Source organism: Prionailurus viverrinus, chromosome E3 (genome assembly GCF_022837055.1).
Source record: "Prionailurus viverrinus isolate Anna chromosome E3, UM_Priviv_1.0, whole genome shotgun sequence".
In the NCBI taxonomy this organism is placed as follows: Eukaryota; Metazoa; Chordata; class Mammalia; order Carnivora; family Felidae; genus Prionailurus; species Prionailurus viverrinus.
The window spans coordinates 7,872,142-7,896,733 of NC_062576.1; the positions used below are offsets into that span (position 1 = coordinate 7,872,142).

At 49.4% G+C, this 24,592-nt stretch overlaps 1 protein-coding gene across 4 annotated transcripts; it reads left to right on the plus strand.

Moving 5' to 3' along the window:
• Positions 1-851: 851 nt before the first annotated feature.
• AGFG2 (ArfGAP with FG repeats 2) lies at positions 852-22,867 on the plus strand. Of its 4 annotated transcripts, none has more exons than XM_047838602.1 (13): positions 852-1,215; positions 9,122-9,215; positions 10,085-10,200; positions 11,265-11,418; positions 12,000-12,165; positions 12,846-12,971; positions 13,689-13,721; positions 18,988-19,108; positions 19,272-19,354; positions 19,527-19,610; positions 20,607-20,735; positions 21,290-21,375; positions 21,667-22,682. In XM_047838602.1, the coding sequence occupies exons 1-13, from the start codon at positions 995-997 to the stop codon at positions 21,724-21,726; spliced, it is 1,473 nt and encodes a 490-aa protein (XP_047694558.1). In that variant the 5' UTR covers positions 852-994; the 3' UTR covers positions 21,727-22,682. The 4 variants fall into 4 exon arrangements, with proteins under 4 accessions (XP_047694558.1, XP_047694560.1, XP_047694561.1 ...); XM_047838604.1 differs by having other exon boundaries at positions 19,548-19,610; XM_047838605.1 differs by lacking the exon at positions 13,689-13,721.
• The last annotated feature ends 1,725 nt before the right edge of the window (positions 22,868-24,592 follow it).

Genomic DNA, 24,592 nt, shown 5'->3' on the forward strand with positions numbered 1-24,592 from the left:
CTCCCCCTCCTAGCAGGTAAGCTCCATGAGGATAGGAATTTTAATGGATTGGTTTACTGCTGGACTTCCCACTGTCTAGCACAATGACTGAAATCTATATTAGACACTCAATACGTGTTTGTCAAATACTATTCCACGGATAGTGTGCTGGTAAAAGCAGGGTTTCTAAAGCCAGACGACTCAGATCAGAATCCTGGCTGGGCCATGCAACAGTTGTGTGACCTACGGGAAGTTGTATAATGAAATCTCTGTAAAACGAGATTTCCTATGGCATAAGGTAGGAGTGAATGAAATGGCACTTATAAAGCAAGCACTCTCTCTCCTTCTCCCTCCCTCCCTCCGAGAGCTCCCTTCTTTTCCTCCTCCCCTCGGCCCCTCATACGCCATTCCTGGTCCCTTATATGCCACTTCATTCTGCTTTTCGTACCTCTCTGCACAGTCTAGCGGAGGCTATGCCTTTGAAATTTGGCGGGAATTAACGTCATCAGTCGGGAGGACCAGGGCTGCGCACGCGCGAGACACCTACTCTTTCTCGCGCGCTAACTTTGCCGCCGCGGCAGCCAATCAGAGTTAACGTCAGAGCCAGAGTTCCGAGGACTCACCAATCGAATCTGGGAGGCGGGCCGCCGTGGAGGCAGTGGCGAGAGGGGGCGGGGACGGGGAGAGGGCACGCACGGTTCTAGGGGCAGGGTTTCTGAGGGCCAATGGGAAAGGCCTGAGGGCGAAGGCGGTGGGGCGTGGCGTTGGCGGCTCCCGCAACCCAAGGCCGTCCAATGTCGGGCCAATCAGAGTGAGGAGGTGGGGGGAGAACAACCAATCAGCGTGCAGAACAGGCAAGGCAAGGGGTTGAGGAGTCTCGCGCGGACGTCGCCGGCTCCGTAGTTTCTGTCAGGGGAGCCAAGCGTGCGGAGGAGGCTGAGGAGGCGGGAAGGCGGCTGTGGTTGAAGGGACGATTGCTGACTTGCGGGGAGGAGGTCCGAGGGTGCAGGCAACCATGGTGATGGCGGCGAAGAAGGGTCCAGGCCCGGGTGGCGGGGTCAGCGGGGGAAAGGCGGAAGCGGAGGCGGCCTCGGAGGTGTGGTGTCGCCGGGTGCGGGAACTGGGCGGCTGCAGCCAGGCCGGGAACCGCCACTGCTTCGAGTGCGCCCAGCGCGGGGTCACCTACGTGGATATCACCGTGGGCAGCTTCGTCTGCACCACCTGCTCAGGCCTCCTGTGAGTGGACTGGCGCGGAGGGTGGGGAGGGGGCAGGACCGGGAAGGGACAGCGGAGAGTCGGCGTTGGGGACAGCGGGGATCTGGGGCGAAGGGACAGGGCCAGAGCTGAGGTAGTGGCGGCGGGGAGGCCTGGAGATGCGCCTGATGTGCTGAGAGGGTTCCCCGCTGCAGAGGTGTCATGGGGAAGGGAAATTGGCAGGGGAGACAAGACACGATTGGAGTCGCGTTGCAGGAGAAAGGAAGGACACCGAAGAAGAAGGGAGAAACTCCCTAAGGGAGGAGAGGCGAACCGAAAGTGGGAAGAGTTGAAGGGAAGGTGGTTAGATATTTAAAGGGCCAGAGAATGACACCCACCTTTCAAGGGAACTTTGGGGGGGGGGGGGCAAGTAGGAAAGAAGTAGAGTGAACTGGGCCCTAGATAAAGCATACTTTTCTATTAGCTTGTGCCCATCCTGGAGTGTGAGATGGAAAAACCAATTTAAAATAGATAAAGTTAGCCCAGTTGACAGCATAGACATAGTGACTAGGTAAGGAACCATGTTCCAGTGTTCAGGTGCAGGCCCTAATGTCGCAGGGTTTGGGGATGTTACCCAGAGGTAGATTTCTTACAAATTTTAAGAGATGGGAGCTGCTGGGTTGCCCTGTTAGAGAGCTTAATTTTTCCAGAGGTTTGGGTATCTGGATGAGCCATCCTTAAGTGTCATAGTTTACACCTTTAAGCTTCTGGTTGCCATGGCTTGATCCTGGTAGTAGCATCTGGCATCTTTGTAGATTGGGGGAGTTTTGTTGTATAATCTGCAGTGCTACACTTGGCACTGGCACTCGATTTGGTCATGCCTGAGCTAATTTAGAGCCACAGTTCTAGGCCAGAATTCTGCTTATAGAGTAGGGTTCTTTTTCCCCTTAGGGAATTATTTGGTTAGATGCCTGGTTAGCATTCGATACCAATGCTGTATCTCTCTTTTTCTGTGAGTTTATTAAGGGATTTATTTTGACTTGTTTAGTATTGTTTTAATTGCATTGGTTTGTTTGGTCGGTTGGTTTCAGATTTAACAAGGGGTGCTTTCCTTGTTTCTAATACCATTAGGAGCCAAGGAGCGGGCAGTATTGTTCTTACATGACAGATGGGAGAACAGAAGCAAAGAGAGGTTTAGTAATTTATCCAATGCCATATGGGGGTTGCTGTTCTCAGCATTTCTTGTTGTATATTAGTTATGATCATGGCAGACCAGAAATGAAGATCCAGGTCTCCTAAGATACAGTGTACGATTATTTCTGTTTCGTTTTTACCTCCTTTGCCAAACTTCTATGTTCTGATCAACCTCACTTGTGTGTTATAACTTTGGTCTTAGTGAACGTCATTATGGCCCTTGGGACAATGATTAGAACGCAAAGAGGAATGTGTCAAAAGATAGAGACTTAAGTGAAGCAAAAGGATAGACTTGAGTCTGGGACGAATAGTCTGAGGAGAGAAGGAGCAACGTTTAGGAATGTTTATAGCAGAAAGAGAAAGAACAGATTCTTCAAGATCCTGTTATGAAAAGGAAAATCTGATTATAGAGTCTGGAAGCAGGGGGATAAAATTGATGGTATATCAGAGTCTAGGTCCTGGGAAGAAAATGTTTGGAAATAGTGTTAATTCATTCCCAGAGCTAGCTGCGCAGCACAAAAGATAAATCACTGACTAAATGGGAGGGCTGACACCATTATCATTATTTTATAGATCTTGGTTTAAAGTCTCCCATAGATAACGTTTCACTTCTATAATGAGTATTCCCTCAATCAGGACAGAAGGAGGGTCAAGGGATCTGGCACACATTAAAAACCTGATTTTCTTTTGCTGGAACGGTTCTCTTTAAATATCAGTGCACAAATTGCAAAATTTTACTACTTTTCCCCTGTGCTCATTATTGTTGGTTTTTAGTGGAGGATCAAGAGGCTGGGCCAATAAATGAGGCTGAACTGAAGGTATGTCAAGATTGTAAGGAGAGAGATATCAGAAGAAACTTCTTCAAGAAAGCTGTAGTTTCCCTGGCTGTGACTGTCTGCCAGGGTTCTGATGGTGCTTCTCATTTGCTGATTGGAGTTCTAATTAGCATGAACTAAGTAGGGCAAGGCATAGAAACCTGATAAAAGGGTCTTCACAAAGTGTTACATGTGCCCTCTGATGGACCTTGGGAGGGGCTGGGTGCTGGCAGGTGAGCCGGAAATAGAATGAGTGAGGGACGCTTACTGCTGGCTGCAGAGTGAAGAGGGGACACACACAGTTCAGCAGGCAGCGGAGGGGCATGGCTCCCCAGTGACACATATACCAGTTGACATCTTAAATCCACATGGTTGCCCACAGATTAGGATTTTGTGGTACTGGGAAGTGAAAAATGTGGAGGTGGCACATTCATTCAGTCAGTCTGGCAACACATTTATTGAGTGCCTGTTAAGACCCGGACACAGTTTTAGGCACTGGAGATACGGCAGTGCACAAAATTGACAAAGTACAATCTTCATGTAGCTTACATCATAGTGGAGACTGTGGACTCGAAATCAATCATTAAATATATATTTGCAGGTAGTAATAAGTGCTGTGAAGTAGCATGGGCTGGAGAGTGATGGGAGCTCGTGTTGAGCTATGATGATGAAAAGAGTATATTCTTTGTTAAAAATGACAAGGGTATTGGGGGCAGGGAATTCAAATACCACACTTAGAACCACAGCCAGAGAAAGGAGACAGGGAGACTGGCTTTATTTTGAAAGCCAGCTTTCTGCTGAGTATGTTACAAATATTCCACCTCTTAGAGCAATGGAATATTCTGGGGGCAGTGTGCACAATCACCCGAATTCCCAGCTGGCTACACGTGCTGAGGTAGCAAAGTTGACTGTTCCAGCCAAAGTTGAATTTCCCAGGATCTGGAGAAATTTTCGATTTTAATACTGGTGGGTGGGTATGCCTATGGCTTCATTGCTACATGTGTGAGCTCTTTCTCGTTTTCTTTTTTAATGAGAACTATTTTCTCAGCTCTAGCAGAAAACTACAGCGTTGGTGTGAGGGACTGAGAGAGAAGCTGCTAGTTTTTGCTGTTTCTAAATTTATGTACATGCTGCCACAATTGTAGGTCCCAAATTTGACCTAGTTTTATTCATTTGGTTTTCATCCAATACCTAGTTTCCTTAACCTAGATATAGATTTCATGTCCCCAACATATACATACACTTGTTTGTTTAGTTGTGTCTAACTCTCCTACTAGAGAATGATGCTAGATTGCTGCTAAAAAGTGCTTTTTCCAAAGCAGTGCCTTAAATGTGTTTTCTTGTTCTGGTTTGACTGGATGCCTCAATGGATAAAGCACTTTTCTTTAGAAAGAAAATAGATCTTGAGTCCTGAAATGTCTTTGACATCAGGGATGGGCACTACCTTTGACACCCAATTTTTTCAACAGAATATGTGGCACACTTCCCTAACCGGGCTGTTTGGGTCCATTCTTTTTAATCCATTGACCTTCTGGTCTCAGTAATAGATACTTGTCTCCTCTACTTCTGCACAACTTTATTCCAGTAATGGGATTAACTCAGGATTCAGGTGGACAAAGCTCTAGGCTGGGTGCCAGGAGATGTGCTTGACAGCTCTTTACTTGTGACAGGTTCCTAACCTCCTTGTGCCTTAGTTTCCCCACCTGGCTTGCTAGTAGTGATTCCTAGTTGAAGCAGGTTTTTTTAATGTTTATTCATTTATTTTGAGAGAGAGAGAGAGCACGAGTGGGGAGGGGCAGAGAGAGAGAGAGGGAGAGAGAGAATCCCAAGCAGTCTCCATGCTGTCAGCACAGAGCCCAACGTGGGGCTCAAACTCACGAACTGTGAGACGATGGCCTAAGCCACAATCGAGAGCTGGACACTTAACCAACAGAACCACCCAGGTGCCCTCCTAGTTGAAGAACTTTTATCTCCATGGAAGAAAAGGCGTAGTGTGGTGTTAAATAATTCAGTACTTTTCCATCCATCTGGGTTAGAGAGGTAGATGTGTTCATTGCCCCTGTGTTAGTCCCATCCCTTCACCCCTCCCACCTCACCTTCCATCCAAAGACATAAGAAGAAGAGGGAACAATGTAAAAGGATTGAGAATAGGCCTGAAGAAGAAAGCAGAGGATTCTGTGTGCTCTACACGAGTGGACAGCTGTTTATCATTGTCACTAAGGAAGAACTACAGGAAATGGCTTGAGGCAGGGATTTTAGATTAGGAAGAAGTTTCCTAAAATTAGTGAAATTGAGCCTGGAGAAGGGAAATAGGGGAGCCTTCCTATTAGGGACTAGTAAGAATCTCTAATAGGGACTCTTTTGGGTGATGTTTGGGTCCAAGAACTGCAGTGGTTTCACTGAACCCTGCTCAGAGGCAGAGGACTGGAATCCCAGAAGCAAGAAACCCCCTCTGGGGTGTTTGAATTTGAACATGAAATATTCAGAAGTCAGGAGCTCCCAAGTCCAAATCTGGTACAAATGAAAGAACTTGGGTGCTGGGTGGAACTGTTTTTTTCCATTGTTGACCTGACAGAACCTTCTTATCTGAGCAGCTGAGCAGGTTCAAGACTTTCATGAAGCAAGACAGAAGTAAAATATGGGCCATTGTGAGGGTGATGCTCACAGAAAAACAAAAGGTGTGGTATTTGTAGAAACAGTAGTATGCTTGATAGAATCAAAGGGAAGGGAGAGAGAGGCAAGGAAAAAGAATTGGGCGGGCTTTCAGGTCCTTGCAAGTCACTTCACTGCCAGTAATTCAGAGCACTTCAAATGCTGGTCAGGTGCCCTGTGAAAGAGAAACTGAAGTTAAAGAAGGCGTCATGACAGGGCTGAGGCTTGAGTCCTAGTAATGTACTTGCTCTCAGTTGGAAAAACATGCCCTATTCTGGGCAAATAAGTTTATCTCTGTGTTTCCCCAGCACCTCCTGGTTAGAAATAACAGAACGGATTTGCTGCGATAACCGAAGGGCAGTGCCTCCTTCCAGCTCTCACTTCTTTTGGGGAGAACCTGAGAGTCATGCTGGGGAGACCGGGTGCAAGTTGGAGAGCTGGGTCTGTTTGATTCCAGGCCAGTGACTCAGATATGGCCCACTGCATGACCCTGCTATGACCCCAGGGAGACCCAGTACCCCTAGACCATTCGATTGCAACTACTGGGAGGAGAGGGGCTCTTGTTTCTAAATTGCTTCTGTCAGCCAGCGATGGCCTCTGTCTGATTCAGAAACAAATGCTCTGACTCATAGGCCATGTAACTAGGTCCTCTTTCTTCCTGGGCTGCAGAGTGTTGCGTTGTAGAGAATTTTCCCTGCCCCCAAACTGTGGCTCTAGTTATACATAATCCAGTCTACAGACATCAAGGTCAGAGCAGTGCTTTTTGTACTGTGCTATGGAAACATCCTGTTCCTTCAGATTCATTTGGCCCAAAGCACCTAAATCACTTATTTTCTCTGCTTTCCCTTCATCCTATCTTCTACCCCCCAGCGACACCCCCCCCCCAAAAAAAAACCCTCCAGTCCAAGCTCAGCCATAGGAAGTTCTGTTGTTCTAATCATCCCCTCTAGACTGATGAGTGAGTCAAGTCCCTCCCCTTCCCCCTACAAGGAAGCACACCTCCCTGTTTACACTTTGCTAACAGTTCCTGGTTGTCCTTTCAGGAAATGTCAATGACCTTTTTGTGATAGGCTTAGAATCTGTTTTTCTAGAGCAAACGTAATATATTTTACTTTTCCCGTGATCATTTCTCTTCCTTCCCCCACTGCTGCATCCTGGTGCCACATTCTCCCTGATCAGGCTGTGTGTGTGCCTGAATGGCACCCAACTGTGTTGAGACGTATCTTTGTCCAGGCTCCTTGGGGCCTTGTAAGCAAGGTCCTGGTGATCAAGGATTAGGTCCTATGTGATATATATGATATATAGTGATAAACAACTGTCTATTGTATCTCCCAAAGTGCTTACCATAATGCCTTGTATTTTGGCAAAGCAAATATTTGTTAGTGGGAGGTGGAGCTGGGATCATAAGGATGGAGAGATCCGCTCTAGCTAGACCTCAGAGCAGTCTGGCATTCTGAGAGGGAAGGCCTAGCTAGGGATTAAGGTTAGCAAGGGTAAGGGAAAGGATATAAAAGGCTGTCTGGACTCAAAACAAAACAAGGCCATTATAAGAGAGGCTTTGGGAGAGAAAACTGGAATATCTCTGAAATGTGATTAGAAGAGAATCTTCAGGGCAGATCAAGTTTAAGAGCTGTTGTTTGACGTGTAGTTACAAAGCCTTGCTTTTGGATTTCACTGCTCTAATCTTTCCTTGGGGCATCAGTCCTCTTTGATACTGTCTTTTAAAGGAGTATTTTGAGACCCTTTACTTAAAAGCCTAGCGGCAGAATTGCTGAAACTGCCTTCGATTGTAGCCTTCAGTGTCCTGTCCTTTGTTAGAATCCCATAATCAGTAATTTATCATACAAAGGGGCTGCACCCTTCACTGTTCACTCTGTACTGTGTCACCTCTCCCCTGTTCCCGCCCCACTGCCATCGCGTACACTAACACGTGTACTGCCATTCTTCTAGACTTGCAAGGACGTATTTAATCTGTGTGTGCATGCATAAGCATGAACGTGTGTTCTCCCCACTTTTCTCTAGGATTTCCATTTGGTAAATTGTGTTATCTCTTACTTCCCTCTTTGCTTTCCTGATGGCATCAACCAGGACCCTATGCTACAGTTACTTTTGTTTTCCCATCTTGATTTACCGATTTTTCCCAGGAGACCAAAAGTCTGAAGAGACCTCATCAGTTGAGACTGTCTTTCCTGCATGTGCCTGGGCTCTTTCACATCGTGGTCCTAGGGTCTGATTTATTTGTTTTGGCTTGGCTGGTTTTGTTTTCATCTGATGAGTGCCGTTGGTCTAGACCAGAGTAAAACTTAAGGGAAAGGGGAACCTGGCTTAGCGCCAAGTTTCTCTTGTTAGAACACTCCAGAGGGCAGCTGAGTGGGGGCAAGGAAGCCTTCTTGTCTACTGCAATCTCCACAGGGCTTCCGTGGGCAGAACTAGACTTTTCAGAGAGTTAACAGAACACACAGAGCTAAACACAAAAGCATCACTACAGGATATATGTTCCCGACTCATGCCAATCTCCTATCTCATGGTTGAACCTGACTTCCTCCTGCTTCATTGAAAGATCTAGGGGGCGCCTGGTGGCTCAACCAGTTAAGTGCCTGACTTCCGCTCAGGTCATGATCTCACAGTTCACAAGTTTGAGCCCGGAGCCCCATGCCCCGCATTGGGCTCTGCACTGGCAGCTCAGAGCCTGGAGCCTGCTTCAGATTCTGTGCCCCCCCCCCCTTTCATTCTCTGTCTCTCAAAAATAAATGAAGGCATTAAAAAATTTTTAAAAAGAAAGAAAGATCAATTGATCGATCTAGAACCCAGAGTCTGGACTGTTTCTTTTCCCAGAGATCTCTTCCTGAAAGAGAGGGACACTGTTCATCTCTACCAACACACTTTCTGTCTAGACAAAGAGGAGGGGCAGCCAGGTCTAAAACAGTGGTAAAACAGGAAATGGGAAGTGGGCACATCTCAGAGTTCCCAGAAGTACCCCCAGCCTGCAGGTTGAACACAGAACCTTGTCAAAGTAGAGAAGGCTTCTGGATGGACGGACTCTGCCTTACTCTCCAGAATGAGTAGGATCACAACACATTCTGGACTCTGTCGTCCCTGTCTCTGATTAAAAACCTCCCAAACGTTCTTGCTTCCCATCTTTCCTTGAATTAGGAACTAGCTTCAGTCGGGAAATTCTACCTGAGCTTAATTTATGTGTTGTTTTATCCTTTCTCCCTCCCCCTCCTCCCATAAACAGAACTGCAGGCTAACTGCATTGTACTTCTCTTTCTGTTTCTCTCCCACAGGAGAGGCCTGAACCCCCCTCACCGAGTCAAGTCCATCTCCATGACAACTTTCACTGAGCCTGAAGTAGTATTCCTGCAATCCCGTGGAAATGAGGTGAGCTACCACTGACGGAACAGTTACTGGTGTAGTTGCCCCATTGGCCGGGGTGAACTTTGCGTCCAGATTATAGAAAAACCCTACAGCTTTCTTTTTTGGCCGAGTTTCTTTTATTTTTTAGCCTAAAATGTGTCTTACCTTATGTATATTTATATATTCATGGAGTCTTAGTTATACAAATTGTGATTTGTCTAGGCCCTTGTTAGAGGAATCAGGGAAAGGAGCAAAATCTGTGTGGGGGTGACCCCTGGGTACTCAGAAGGAAAACTGTCCCTTGACATTTAGAGCTCCACACTGATGAGCATTCAGAGTTGCCTGGGCCAGCCCCTCTGAGTAAGATCTCCTAGAGCCAGCTGTCCTGACCTGAGCCTCAGCACCCTGGGTTTAAGTTCATGTCATGTACTTGAAAGTGAGTTAAACCCCTTCCCCAGCTAAATCTGCTGGTCAGAAGATGCTGTCTTTGGTGTTAACAGTACTCCTAGCTTGCGGGTGATTGGTTTACTTGGGGTGCAAACAAGGGAAGTCCTCTGGAGGGTGTTCTGGAAGCCACAGCTCTGAAAGTTATCCCTGACCCCACCCCCATCCAGATTTAGTGCTCCATAATTCTCAGGGCCCTCTATTTTCTTTTATAAGATGTGTCATACTATGTAATGATAAATCTATTTTTATTTATCTAAGGCAGGACCTCCCCATTAGATGGTCAACTCTGTGAGGACAGGGATCATGTCTGCTTTGTAGGTATACCCAGATCCTCACCCTGTGTCCGTGCTCAATAAATATGTATTGATGAATACATTGGAAGTGGTATCATTCCCATTTCATGCTTTCTGCCTCAACTCCTCTGTCACCTGACTCCGTTCCTTTAGGTATGCAGGAAGATTTGGCTGGGTCTTTTTGATGCTCGGACGTCATTAATACCAGACTCCAGGGATCCTCAGAAGGTGAAGGAGTTTCTCCAGGAAAAATATGAGAAGAAGAGATGGTAAGGAGGAGGAAAGAGATTGCTATATAGAGACACATGTCCAAGACATTCTTTGTTTGACAGGCTAGTTTCCAGACTTGAATTGGGGCTTCTCTCGAGAGGCCAGGCTTGGGTTGAGTGTGTTCCACCCAGATTCAGTTAGGGCCCAATTCTGACTTCAAAGAAATAAAGCTACCTAAAAAGACAACTTGTTACCGGTCACTAACTTTGAAGATTTGATGCCCCTCTTTTGGGGAGACATTAGACTGCTTGGAGGGGGTTCTGGACCTGAGGGGGTGTGGGTCAGATTTATAGCTCAGCTGGGGCCATAGATGCAGAGAGGCGGCTGGAAGCATGTCCGAGAGTTTTGTGCTTTTACCCCATCGTTTCATCCATGATTTATCTGTGTGTTCTGTTTTCCTGGTGACAAAAACAGCGTCTCTCTTCTCCCTTGCCTTTTCTCTCCCCAGGTGGCACTTCCTATTGTCTGATCTCAGTCCTGTGTGCATGTTGGGGGGTAACTATAGGGTGGAGAAGAGAACACAGACAGCAAGGGGATTGTTGTGGACATAACAGCATTTTGGAGTCCCTCCTGGGGTGTCCTCTGGCTATAGAACATACTTCCAGAGTAAAAGACCACATGCATTGGAGTGGAGGGGATTTTATCAGAAGTCGCAGGAGCTGGCAGGATAGATTGTGAGCACTTAGAAGATGAGGTGGCAGAAACTTTTCTGTGGGACTAAGGAGGAGAACCTGCAGAAACACCTAGGAAATAAAAAGGAAGTTGGAAAATAGGATTGCCTGTCCAGCAGCATTATTGAGGGGTTATCACTTGAAACCCAGATGGTTTGATGTCAGAAAGAGAAAGCAGAGAGGAGAGAAAAACAGGCACAAGTCAGAAAAGAATGAGCACCTGATGGTAAAGAGGACTCTCAAGATGGGCAAAATGTGCTGAGTTACAAAATTCAGTCAAAAAAGAGAATTAGTGGGAAAAGGAAAAGGGACTTGGACTTCTGTCACCTGTGCTTCCCGGGTGCCTAAGCTGAGCATGGCCCATGATGTCACCTGACTATTCTTTCTCAAAGGTATGTCCCCCCAGACCAAGTCAAGGGGCCCGCTTATACCAAAGGCAGTGCCTCCACCCCCATCCAGGGCTCCGTCCCAGAAGGGAAGCCCCTGCGGACTCTTCTAGGGGATCCCGTGCCATCTCTCTCTGCTGCTGCCTCCACCTCTAGCCAGGTAACTCTCAGATCTTCCCTCCGAGACTGGTTGGGGTTTTGGGAACCAGGGCTATTGGTTTCCTTAATCCAATCCCCTGGACTTAGCAGACAGCAGTATAGGAGATGTGAGTTGGCTCTCAGCCCTGCCGTTACCCATGTCTTAGACTCCCCTTGGACTCCTATGTTTTGGAAGAAAGAACCCAACAGGAAGTGATATTTAGGGAAGTCAGAGTAACGGCTTCAAACCTGACCATTGCTCCAGGGTAACACAGAAGGGGCCGGGACACTGCCTGAGCACCTGGGAAAGATGAGGCAGTAACAGGTCCAGGGGGACCATTGGCCACATCCCTGTATATCTCAGACTTGCCTTCACTGACAGGCTCTAAAATGTATGGCTCTGGGAACTGGTATACTGAGAAGACAGAGGAGTTAGGCATGTGAGGGGCTAAGGCAGCTTCTGCCCAGGAAAGTCTCTCAGTTGAGGGCAGTTTCTCCCTCTCTTCTCTCTCCACTTGCCTATCTGGGGGCAGCCTAGGGAGTCATGCGGGGGCCGGGTCATGTCTGGTCCAAGTGCTCTATGTCATGCCTTCTCCTCTCAAGTCTGTCAGTCAGTCTCAGCCTCGGACGTCCCAGCCCCGGAGCTCCCAGCCACCTGCCCACTCCTCAGTCAAGAAAGCCAGTACTGACCTGCTGGCTGACATAGGTGGAGACCCCTTTGCTGCTCCCCAGGTGGCACCAGCTTTTGCTGCATTCCCAGCCTTTGGGGGTAAGTGGGACTTGGGACAAGAACATTCTTGCAATATATGCACACAGGACACGAGGAATTCACACCCTTGCGGTGACCAGATTTCACCTGGCTCTAGCTCACTTCACACAAATGAATGTGATGGGAATTGTGGAGCCTCAAGGCCGGGAGGGTTGGGGCCAAATGAGTATGGCTGGGATTATGTTTGCAAGTTTGACCAGAAAACGTTACAGCTGGGGACTCTTAGCACTTCCTTTTAGAGCACTGGAAATAGCCTTTTTATTACTTTCTTTCTCTGTTAAAATGGGGGCTGAGGGATTATCTTGTTTTCCATTTCCCCTGCCCTCTTCCCAAAGATCAGCAGTAGCCAACAGAGTGTTGAATAAAGCGGTGTCTAGTTTCCATTTTTCCTTTCAAGCCCCTTCCCCCACCAGAACTAATTTTTTTTTCACATGATTAAGCCTGAATGAGGCCTTGACAAAAATGTTAATGCCTCATGGAGTAAGGATAAAAGATGGCGGGGAGTGAACCTGGAGACCTTTGAGATCCCCTCTGTTCAGCCCCTGCCATCTCTCCCTGAAGAGGACCCTGTAGAAAGGCAGATGGCCCATCAGTGGCCTTTGGCCTTTGGAATTAGTGTATATTATATCGATTATATGTACATTTTATATATGCAGCCTTTATATCCCCTCCACCTGTAGGCCAGACACCTTCCCACGGAGGCTTTGCCAACTTTGATGCCTTTGGCAGTAGCCCTGCCTCTTCTGCATTTGGAAGCATTCCTCCAGCTGGCCAAGGCCCGTTCCAGGCCCAGCCAACACCCACAGGTAAACTTTGCTTTGCTCTCTCCAGATCCCCTTCTCTCTTCCAACTGCATTCAGTTTTCCACATCCATGTATCGCCCTTCATTCACATCTGCACCAACCTAGAGAACTAGGCAAAGGAGACAGGATGAAGAGGAGAAGCCCCGGGAAAGGAAGAGAGGGGTCTAATGAGATTCTTGCCAGGAAGAAGGGCGCTTCTCCATTTTGTCATGTAAGGAAAGCAGCTGAATTGCAGCAGGAATCGTGCAGGGTGTGTATAGGAGTTGTGCAGGGTGTGCATAGGAGGTCAGAACCAGGAAGCTCGGGAGTCGCAGTCCTCAAAAAGTCAAGAGTGGATGTGACCTTTCCTGTAGCATGCTCTGAAGGCTCATGTTGTACACTGCCCAAAAGGTAAGGGCTGGGTCAAAGTGCAAGCTGGTCTCCAGAAATTCACCCATCCCTGTTAAAGCAGAAGCCTGTAAACTGTGTTGTGTTGTTTAGCAGTTGAAAGAGACCCTAAAGGCAGCTGCCCTAAAGCATCTGGTTCCTCCCTAAGTCCCCAGACATTAAGTCTTCATAGCCTTGGGGCTGGCCCATTACCTTTGCACATCCTGGACACAGGGGAGGGCAGCCAGAGTGCTGTAAAGACTCAATATCTAGGGAAAGCCAGTGACTGATGCTCTCTCTTTCTCCCTTCCCCCCACCTACCCGCCCTTCCCCCTTCTCTACCCTCACTGCCAGCCAGTCGGATGCTAACTGGAAGTTACAGCTTTGGTGAGTTATTCTTCCCAACTCACAGCCCACCCAAGGTAGAAGCCTATCTCAGGTCCTCTGGAGCCGAGAGCTTTGAGGTCTGGAAGGACCCCTTCCAATTTAGCCATTTTACAGATGAAGCAGTTCAGTAATTTCCCTGCTGTGCAGCCCACAGCGTGGCAGAGCTCGGCCCAGAGCCCAGATTTTTCGACTCTCACTCTGCCCACATCCTTCCCACTATGCCACCACGAATTGTCTGGTTGCTTTTGTTTATTTTATTTTATTTTATTTTATTTTATTTTATTTTATTTATTTTATTTTTTGAATGGGACAAGGAGAGACAGTTTATATTGATAAAAGTTAAAATTCACAAAGACATTCTCACATTACGAACTTAAAGTACCTGACCAGGGTAGCCTTGAAAGTAATAAAGCAAAAACCGTTAGACACAGTGAAAATATAACAAAGCAACAGAGAGGGGGCCTACAGCAGACTCACAAGATTTTAATAGATAAAGTAGATAGACAAATAAGGAAGAAAATAGGCCATTTGAGTAACACTTGAACAAGTTTGACCTAATAAATATAAGTAGAACTTTGTAATCAAAAGATAGAATTTCCAAACACAGAATCATTTTATACTTTGACCATGGACTAGGAGACACCACATAAATTTCTTTTTTTATTTTTATTTTTTTTTTTTGAGAGAGAGAGAAGGCACGAGGAGGGGAGGGGCAGAGAGAGGAGAGAGAGAGAATCCCAAGCAGGCTCTGTGCCATCAACACTAAGCCTGATGCGGGGCTCGAACTTATGAACTGTGAGATCATGACCTGAGCTGAAACCAAGGGTTGGGCGTTTAACCGACTGAGCCACCCAGGCACCCCAACACCACATAAATTTCTAACAAATAGAAATTGTATAGGTCACATTCTATACGATAAAAGGTGTCCTAAAACAACATATCCTGTAACAATGCTTCATGTCCTTTAAGGCATGAAACAAGGAAAAGACAATTACAATATGGAAAACAGACAAAAAGCTAACAACTATCATGTGTTTTTTAAAACTCCTATCAATAAGGAAGAATAGGATAACGAGCAAGGGAAACAAACAGAAAAAACCTGGGGGCATGAAAATGTTCCCAACCTGACTAATCAGAAAAAAATGCAAATCAGGGTAAGATAATAATTTTGCACATTATATCCACAAAAATTTTAAAGATTGATAACGGTGGGTACCATGTGGGAATATTGGCCCTTTAATCTGCTCTCAGTAAGAATGTAAGTTGGTACAAGAATATTCAGAGTAACAAGAGGGAAGTGTTCCTGGGAATGAGAGCTCAAAAGGAAACAGCCTGTACAAGGTGGTTATAAAATTGGTCCGTTCAGAAATGCATTCCTGTCACAGTCAGTTGCTTTAAAAAGAGAGCTTAAAGGGTCAGCCTTTAAAAAAGGAAAGAAAGAAGGTGCCAGCCTCTTAGTCCCCCCCGGCTGCACCTGAGATGAACTTTTGTCCAATGTCTGGTCATCTCAAAAAACAGACGGTCTGCAGCCAGCCAGAGCCAACCAGCCTCTCCGAGGCTCCTGCCCTTGCTAGGAGCATCCCCACATCATCTCCATGAGGAAGGCAAGATCTCCATTTTGCAACTGAGGAAACCGGCTCAAATTGGCCCGTGACTTGGCCAGAACCGAATGGCTGATGGGTGGCAGATCCCATTCACCGTGATCACACCATGATCACGAGGATGGTTCTGTGAATGTGATATAAAGAACTATGGGGTATGAAGTAGGGAGAATTGGGTGAGTGGTGGGTGTCTTTTCTGACAAGCCTGGTTGTATTTTTATATTTCTGAGGGGGAGTATGGAGAAGGGAGGTTTCTAAAACTGCAGTTGCCCCTGAAACTGCTGGAAGGCATGTATACCAATCCAGCTGCAAGGAGTGAGGCTCTGGAGGTGTAGAAGAAGCAAACCAGAGCTCAGGTATTCCTAAGTCGGCCTCCTTTCTGAGAATGGGCCGAAAGTGCAGCATCGTGGCCGCCTGAGCAAGGGCCGGCTCTGCCCTCTAGTGTCCGCAAGGAGGCACAGCTCGGCCTTGGGACAGAAAGACAGCGCCTCCTTCAGCCTGGGAGCTCCCTGGCAGGAAGGCCCCAGAGCAGGACTGAAGAGTCTGACCTAAGTGCTCACTCAGAAATTCCACGTACCCTGAGTCATAGCCTGGGAAAGGCCCAGGCGGCCCTGAGAATCAGAAGATTCAACCCTAGCCTGCTGGCCTCCCAGCCTTCCTGACGGTCGTGGAGTGCAGAGGACTGACACAAAGTGTTCTCAGTGGCGTGATAGCCTAGCACTTGTTCCTGTAGAAAGCCCAGGGGTTGAAGAAGAGAGTGGCCGAAGCGAGCACTGGCACTCAGGAAGCAGCCCATCCTTGGAACCTCGCAGCCGGCAGGCCCTGGGCACCTGCTTTCCCTGCTGGACTCAGCTTCTCTGATCAGAGCCGGAGATGCCCAGCGCAGGGAAGGTCCCCTTCACAAAGGGCTTTGGGAAGATACAGCCCTACCCTTTAGGGAAGGAGGAGCATGATAGCTCTGGGGGCCTCAGAAAAAAGCCCCAAACTTAGGAGAAACCAGGCTGAAGCTTGAGGGGGGCAGGGACAACACAGATTTGAGAATCAGCCTGGCTTTGCCGTTCCTCCCTTGCCTTATGACTTTATCTTTTCCTTTCCCTCTCATCTCTGGGGGGAAAAAGTTTCTCCCCTTGTTGAAGGTTACCCTTGCGTCCTTCCCTGTCTCTACTGAGTTTTTGCCATCAGCTTTCTTATCTGAATCTCATCTCTGCTCTTTCCACTCTGCCACCATATTTCCCTTTCCGCACAAACATGCACCAAGTTGCCAACCTACAAATGTTTCTGCAGCCTCATCCAGGCTCGGCTGCTGTCTCCCCTGCTCTCCACAGCCATATCTCTGCGAAGAGGAGCCTGTAGCCTTCACTTACCCATTTTTTTGTTGTCCTATTTTCTCTTTCTCTCTCTTTTTTTACACACCTTATGATATAATATGCATACGGTTCTGCACCTTGATTTATTTATTTTTTTTTTTTCATTTTTTTTCTATTTATTTTTGGGACAGAGAGAGACAGAGCATGAACGGGGGAGGGGCAGAGAGAGAGGGAGACACAGAATCGGAAACAGGCTCCAGGCTCTGAGCCATCAGCCCAGAGCCCGACGCGGGGCTCGAACTCACGGACCGCGAGATTGTGACCTGGCTGAAGTCGGACGCTTAACCGACTGCGCCACCCAGGCGCCCCTTGATTTATTTTTTTTAACTGAACAGTACTGCTAGATTCTTTTTTTATCAGTACACGTTTCTTTTTTTTTTTTTTTTTAAGTTTATTTATTTTTGAGACAGAGAGAGACAGAGCATGAACAGGGGAGGGGCAGAGAGAGAGGGAGACACAGAATCCGAAACAGGCTGCAGGCTCTGAGCGGTCAGCACAGAGCCCGACGCGGGGCTCGAACTCATGGGCCGTGAGATCATGACCTGAGCCGAAGTCGGACGCTTAACCGACCAAGCCACCCAGGCGCCCCAGTACACGTTTCTTTATGGCAGCACAATAGTCCTGCTTATGTATATACCATAATTTATTTTAATTAGTCCCATTTTGGTGAATATTTAGGATGAATGATGACTGTTTAGTCTTTTGCTATTAAACAGTGCTGCAGTTAATAACCCCGCATGTGTCATGTTTTGCACATTTGCAACTTCTCTATCTGTAAGAAAAGTCCTGGCAATGGAATTGGTCTAGTGGGGAACACAGCTGATACAGAAGTAAACAAAAATATGTCACTGCAGAGATATCAAGTGCTGTGAAGGCAAAGAATGAGGTGTTATGAGAGGAAAACCAGGCTGTAATTCAGACTGAGGTCAGGGAAGGCCTGTCTGGTTCCTTTAAGCCGGAAGAGTGAGTGGGACCACGGGTGGGGCCTTTGTTTAAGGCAGACGCAGAGTACGTGGGAAGGCTGGAGCTGAGAGTAGGGCGGAGGGAGGGGGGGCTCTTGTTCACTTGTATTTATAATCTGAACCAGCCATCACGTTTCCTTTGAGACCCTGTCTTGTTTCTGTTGACCCTGGAAATAGTTTCTTATATCAGAGGCTATGATAATACGTCACATCTGTATTATGCTTTGCAGACCTCAGAACACTTTCACTCACCACAGGGGGTCTTCACAGCCACCCTATGAGAAGGCAAGAAAAAATGGGCTCAGGAAAATAAGATGGTTTGCTAAGGTCACAGCAGTAGCAGGGGGTAGGGCCCCAACTAGACTCCGTTTCTCCTCACTCTGCCCATCACACAGTCATTCAGCAAACAATTCCTGAGCACTGTCACGTGGCAGACACCATGGAAGTTTGTTTCCTTTGGTACTAGTCTTCCAGCACTCAGAAAAAGCAAGCCTTTTCCATCTGCAGCCTCATGTTACCATCACAGCAGCCCAGAGTGGTTGACAGGATCCCACCATACAGCCGAGACAGGCACACAAATAAAGAGGCTTTCTCCAAATGACAGGGCCCCAGGCCTCTTCCCAAGAGATGAGATTGCTCAGGATTTCTTGGACTTGCTCCTCAGGCTGTTTTGTAAGCCTCCCATGTGATGCTTTTTCTTTTTAGATGTGATGACCAGAGAGGGCAGGGGAACTTCCAGTCAGCCCTGCTCAGTGAACCCCAGCCCTGATCGAAGCTCCTGGCCTAGGGTGGCCTCCCGAGAGGGGGCGGCTCTGGTGGGAGTGGGAGCCCTTGATAATAGCTGGAGATCTGTGTTCGGCACTGGTCTCCACATTCCAGGAGCCAGCAGCTCCGAGTGTCTGGGCCTTTCTGCCCTTCACAGCTCCTCCCCCATCCCCTCTACCTGCCCCTTCATTCCTGTGATTGATCCATAAATGGAAATGCTGGTTTGAGGAAAGGACAGACTTGTCCACATCTTGAGGGAAAAAATGGGAACCTTAAGTCAAACTGGAGCAGCAGGGACAATGACCTGACACACACAAGAGCCGTTTTCTCTCAGCAGTGGCAGCTTTGACCGCCAGGGAGATTGAGAAAGGCTGAGTAGCATGTGGCCTAGAATTCTCAGTGGGAGTCAGGGCCCTCTGAACCAGATGATCCAGGGGGAAATGGCTCAGAGAACCCAACCCCTCATGCCATCACTCTGCTGCTTACCCCCTGCTCCCCCACCTCCGTCTCGTCTGCCCCTTCCATCCTGCCTCACCGAGCACTCCCTGTTCTATTTCCTGTGATTGCCCAGGGAGCAGCCACGTGACTCCATTTGGTGCCTCTCCTCTGGCACCTGCCAGTCAGCCCAACAGCCTCGCAGATATGGGCAGCCTCCTGGGGCCCGGAGTGCCAGCTGGAGGTGTCCCTAGCAGGTAGGTCCAGACCTCACAGAGTCTTAGGGAGAGCCTTGCTTTTCCCAGCCTGCTTTGCTCCTCCCGTTGGGCAGGACAGGGCTTGCCATCTCCCGGTCCCTTGCCCAGCTTCTGTCCTTGGTCCTGGGTGCCCTGCATGCTGACTTGTCTCCCCATGTCACAGCATCTTCGGGGTGGCCGGCCAGGTCCCCACGCTCCAGTCGGCCACAGCTGGTGGAAGCAGCGGCACAGGGCTTGCCCTTGGAGGTGAGTCTTGCCTGAGGGGACCCAGAAAAGGGATCCAAGGCCGAGAGGAAACAGGGAGGAGGGTGGAGAGAGAGCACACCAGATTTAGATGAGTGCTGTCATCTCAGTAGTAACCAAATGAGAAGAGTGACCCTCTCTTTCTCCCATCTCTACCCCATGCCACCCTGAGCAGCCTCCACCAACCCTTTCACAGCGCCTGCTGCTCACCCCCAGCTGCCTCCCACCAACCCGTTCCAGCCCGATGGCCTGGCCGCAGGTAAGCCCCAGGACTGTGCTGGCCCTGGCTCTCCTGGGCTTGGATTCCTCTCTCCCTTCTCTCTCTCTCTCTCTGTCTCTGTCTCTCTGTCTCTGTCTGTCTCTCTCTCTCACACACACACACACACACGCGTGTGCGCGCACACACGCACCCCACTGTTGGGAGGAGTGGAGCAGCCTCATTAGGCAGCTATGGTAGTCCTGAAAGTCCCCCTCTTGCCCTTCACCAGGCCAGACCCCATGTAATTTCCAGGCCACCTAGTGGGCAAAGAGCAGAAGCACCCAAGTCCCAGAATATATTTCAGAAAACAGAATCCTCCTTACCTGAGCTAGTTCTGAAGGTTTAATGACGGATGTGGCAGCCACTCTCCTTTCCTGCCCCTGGGCAGTGTCCCGCCACCCCCCCCAGCCTCTCTCCCTCCTGTGTCCCACCTGCAGCCTTGCCCCTGGACCCGGCTCCTGTCAGCTAGTGCATCCCGCATTCCTCCCCAGCCTCAGCTTTTCTCTCTTCCAAGGCCTGCTCACCCCACCACCTGCCTTTTGTTGTTGTCATAGCTGTTCTCAAAATCCTTGAGGCCAGGAAGACAGACTGATAACGGCTAGCAAGCTGCCCACTGCTGAGTGCTTTACACCCGTTATTTGCTTTCCACAGCAGCCCTAGGAGAGAGGAGGACTCCAGTTTTATAGTTGAGAGAACTGAGGCACACAGAGGGTTAATCATTTGCTTTAGTTGATGCAGTTTGACAGGTAGCAGAAAGCTGCCCCTGGTTCTGTGCCCCACCTGTGCCCTCCATGCCACAAGCTGTGGGTACAGGAAGAAGGCAGGTTTTGCCAGGTTGCATGGAAGTGGAAGGTTTCAGTCAGAGTACTTCTGCGGGGTACCTCTGGTTAAGGAATAACTATATCCCATGGCCCCAATATGGAGAGATTTAGGAAGAAGTGTTCTCCAGCCTGCCTTCCAGAACTTCGCATGAACTTCATGTCCCTCGTTCCACAGGGCCCAGCTTTGGGATGAGCAGTGCTGGGCCTGGCTTCCCCCAGACAGTGCCACCCACCAGGGCCTTTGTCAGCACCTTCCCACCACCGCTGTTCCCCCCACAGACCTCGATGACTCAGCAACAGAATGGTAAGGGATTCAGACCATACCCTCCTCTCTTGCCCCCATTCCCCACCCCCAGGGGTGGGGTTGGGGGGGGTGGCAATGAATATTAGGGATATTTGGGAGCCAGACATCTGAGCTAGTTCCCTTTTGGACCATTAGGGGGACCAGAGAAGCACAGACCTTCCTGTGTCCTCTGACTGCTCTGTACCCTTATTCCCTGCCTTTAGAAAGGCCCAGTCTTTTTTTTTTTTTTTTTTTTTAATGTTTATTTTTGAGAGAGAGAGAGAGCACAGGCAGGGGAGAGGCAGAGAGAGAGGGAGAGAGAGAGAATCCTAAGCAGGATCCTGTCAGTGTAAAACCCAGTGCGGGGCTTGAACTCACGAACTATGAGACCACGACACAAGCCGAAGTTGCATGCTCAACCGACTGAGCCACCCAGGTGCCCCTAGAAAGCCCCAGTTCTGCTGCCACTGTGTGATGTAAAGGTGCCCACCCAGCAGGGAGGCCGGATGCGCCTGGTCAGCACCCACATGAGGGGCAGGGTTTATGGCAGCCTAGTTTTTACTCTTGCTTCCCAGGCTCTTCCTTCAGTGACTTAGGATCAGCCAAACTGGGGCAGAGGCAATTCAGCCAGCCATCTGGGACATCCACCAACCCCTTCATGGTGAGTGCCAGCACGGCCTCAGTGTAGAGTATGGCCTCTCTCTGAGGGCCGGGGACAGAACCCTTCTGGAACAGAGCAGTGTGGGATGGAAACCCTGCCTTGGCCAGGCAGGCGAGTGGGTTAGTCAGTGGGCTCACACCCCCTCACGTCCAACTCGCCTCCACTCACTGACTTGCCCACAACCCTCACCACAGTAATTCTGGGGAGAAAGGAATCCTGGGCTGCATCTTTTCTGTGGCCTCCGGCTTTTCTCCCCTAATCCTCTAATTTGTGGTTGTTGTTTCTTTCCAGACTGGATCCTCATCAAGCCCGTTTGCCTCCAAACCTCCAACCACCAACCCATTTTTGTAGCACTCTGTCCTGGGGGGGGGCCTCCTCCCTGCCCTCTGGGGCCCCTTTACTCCCAGGAGCTCTGGTGACCATTTGCCTGTGGCATTTTTGTGGGTCTGAGACCAGAATGGGCCTTGTTTTGTAGGGAAGGGGTCTTGGGGATGGTGGAAGTGCTAATGCTTTGCTTGGGGCTTGCAGATAAAAGGGCAGCTGCCCATCAGGTGCCCCCAGGGCTTCCTCCCATCCTCCCTCCAGCCCCAATCCAGGCAGGAGGCCCAAGAAAAGAGAAGTCAGGGCTTAGCCTAGAGGAGCGATGGCGTTTGATTTCTCAAATTATTAATTATGATGACAATAATCCTCCTGTCTTGCCCTCAGCATACATAGTGGTCCCTTCACTCCCAACCCCGTGGGCGAAGGAAGCTGTGGGCACAGACTGACCAACATACCCCTATGAGAGCAAGCCTTCCCCCGTGTCCACAACATCCGTGCTGGTCTCCTTGTGGACAGAAGCACAGTGGGAAAAGTAGGGTCAAGGTGGAGATGAGGCGTGGTGTTGACCTGGGATGGTGATCAGACAGGCTGAGAAAGCTGTGGGCGGGGGTGGAGGTGGGTGGGGGGGCAGCTCAGCCTCTTCTCCCCACCCCCACGGGGCAAGGAGGCCCTCCATGTTTTTGCTTTCCTGGCTCCCTCCCTCATCCTGGTATTCAGGATAAATAGTTTTACCTACATACTTAGACATGCCCAATTCCTGTCAAGCACTTTAGTTAGCTGTGGTGTCATGTTTGGATACCAGTGTTTTATATTTATACATAGAGAATTTTCTAATATAGTCTATTATACACACACAGACACACACACACACACACACACACACACACACACACACCGCCATTCTGCTCCCAGACAGCTCTTTTACATGGGGAATGGAATGAATCCCCATCTGTGCCTCGACCAGCAGAGCCGGAGCTCCAGAGGGTGGTGGGGAGGGTAGTCACAAGTCCTGACCACCCCAGAGCCTGGGCTTTTCCAGGGAAAGGCTTTGTGCAATTGGCTGGGTTTTTTCCTTTCTTTTTCCCATGTGCCTCCCCCACCCCACCACAAAATTCTCTGCACCAAAGCTGTTGCAGGCAATGTTGGAAAAGAACTGCATTTGAAAGAAAAAGGAAATGGCTCTAGCTGTCTTGCTTTGGGTCAGTTTGAGGGGCCCCAACGTGGCTGCTGGGTCAGTGAAGATGATGGCTGCTGTTGGCCAGGGACTAGAATTCCTTTCTGGACATGGCTGGAGTCCCCGTGTGCAGTGGGAGTTAGGTGGCTGCAGGGAGGGGGTGATGGGGGTGGGGGGGTGCCAGTGGACAGAGGAGGAAGTGCCAGCATGGAGACAGTCTCATCCGAGTAGACCCGGTAGACCAGTGGACTACTCCCAGGTCGGTGCATCCTCAGCCCCTCTCCAGACTGTTTTCACCTGAGGATGTTATGTCAACAGCCATGGTGTCTCTGCTGTTTGTGTGGTGACAAGGTAGCCAGCGTGGGTTAAACACCTCATGTGGCAGAGGAGAGGCCCAGCACTCAGCCTTGCTGTCAAGAGAGGTTCCTCCCTTTTCCACATTGCACAGGGACTCTGGCCCTGCAGCTGTTCATTCTTGGGATTCACTGGATCTTTCTACCCAATGTCCTTTAACAGCAGAACAGCAAGGAGAGATGGAGACTGTGTTATCACTTTATTTACTTTGAGGACTTTTCTGGAAATATTTCCAGCTGCTGCTATTCACCCAGCCAGGCATGGCCTCCCCACCTTTGCAAGGCTCAGAACCCATCCTGTCTTGGGTCTGTGTTCCCACTCTCCCAGCCCCTTCTCTCCTTCCATTGCCTGGTGGCTCTCCCAGCGTGGACCACCATCCCTTTTCCCTGGGTTTTTCATGTTCTGTCCCCTTCTCCCAGTGTTTTTCTCTGTCCCCCTTGATTACCCCTCTGTCCCTGTCCTTGTTTCCCATTTTCTCTGCTTAGAACCAGGAAGGGAGGAAGCTGGTCTGTTGCATGGTAGGAGGAGGAGCCTTTTCTTATTTTTCCCCAGCCACCCCCAACCCCCTTTCCTAACCGAAAGCACTGAGGTTTGGAGGTGACATTGAAAGGGCCTGTGCTGTTTCAGTCACACTCCTATAGTTTCTCAAGGGTCTCCTTACTGCCTGGTGCCTGGGCCCCAGGACCTCCCTGCAGTCCCCCTCCCCACATCCCGGGCACTCTGTCCAACATGGACTCCAGCCAGCTCACTGGCCACGGCAGGGTGACCAATCAGAGAAGTTACACTGGGTCAGCCTTCAACCCCAGGACAGAACACTTGAGTTCCCTGGGCACAGGCCAAGACTAGGACCGCAGCTGCCTCTCTTGGCGCAGAGCAGCCACAGTGCTGCCTCCGTGGGGCCTCCTGTGTCCAGGCGAGCAGCAAAGAATGGAAAAATCCCTGGCCTAACAGAAAATGTCTAAATGACTGGGCTGTGTTCCTCCTACCTCACCCCCCCCAGGACGCACTTACACGGCCCTGCCTGGGGGGTTACAAATCTGAACCCCATTGCAGGCACACCATGGAGCTCACCCAGGCTCCCACCGGGCTTCTGACCAAGTCCTCATGTCCCTCTGGCCAGTGCTGTGATCACACTCTGCAGACAACAGTCCTCTGGCTTGGCCCCAGCCTTCAGCAGGTCACACGCCCCTGTGGGTGAGGAAGCAGGAGCCAGTCCCCAGGATGGCTGTGAAAACTCCATTCCTTCCAGACTGGAGCGTGGGAGCCATGGTGAGGGAAGGCTGAAGGCAGGAGATGGCGATGTCCCTGCATCCCTCCTCCACAGAGGGGGAAGAACTCCAGATGGGGGAGAAAGGGGCTGATAGGAAC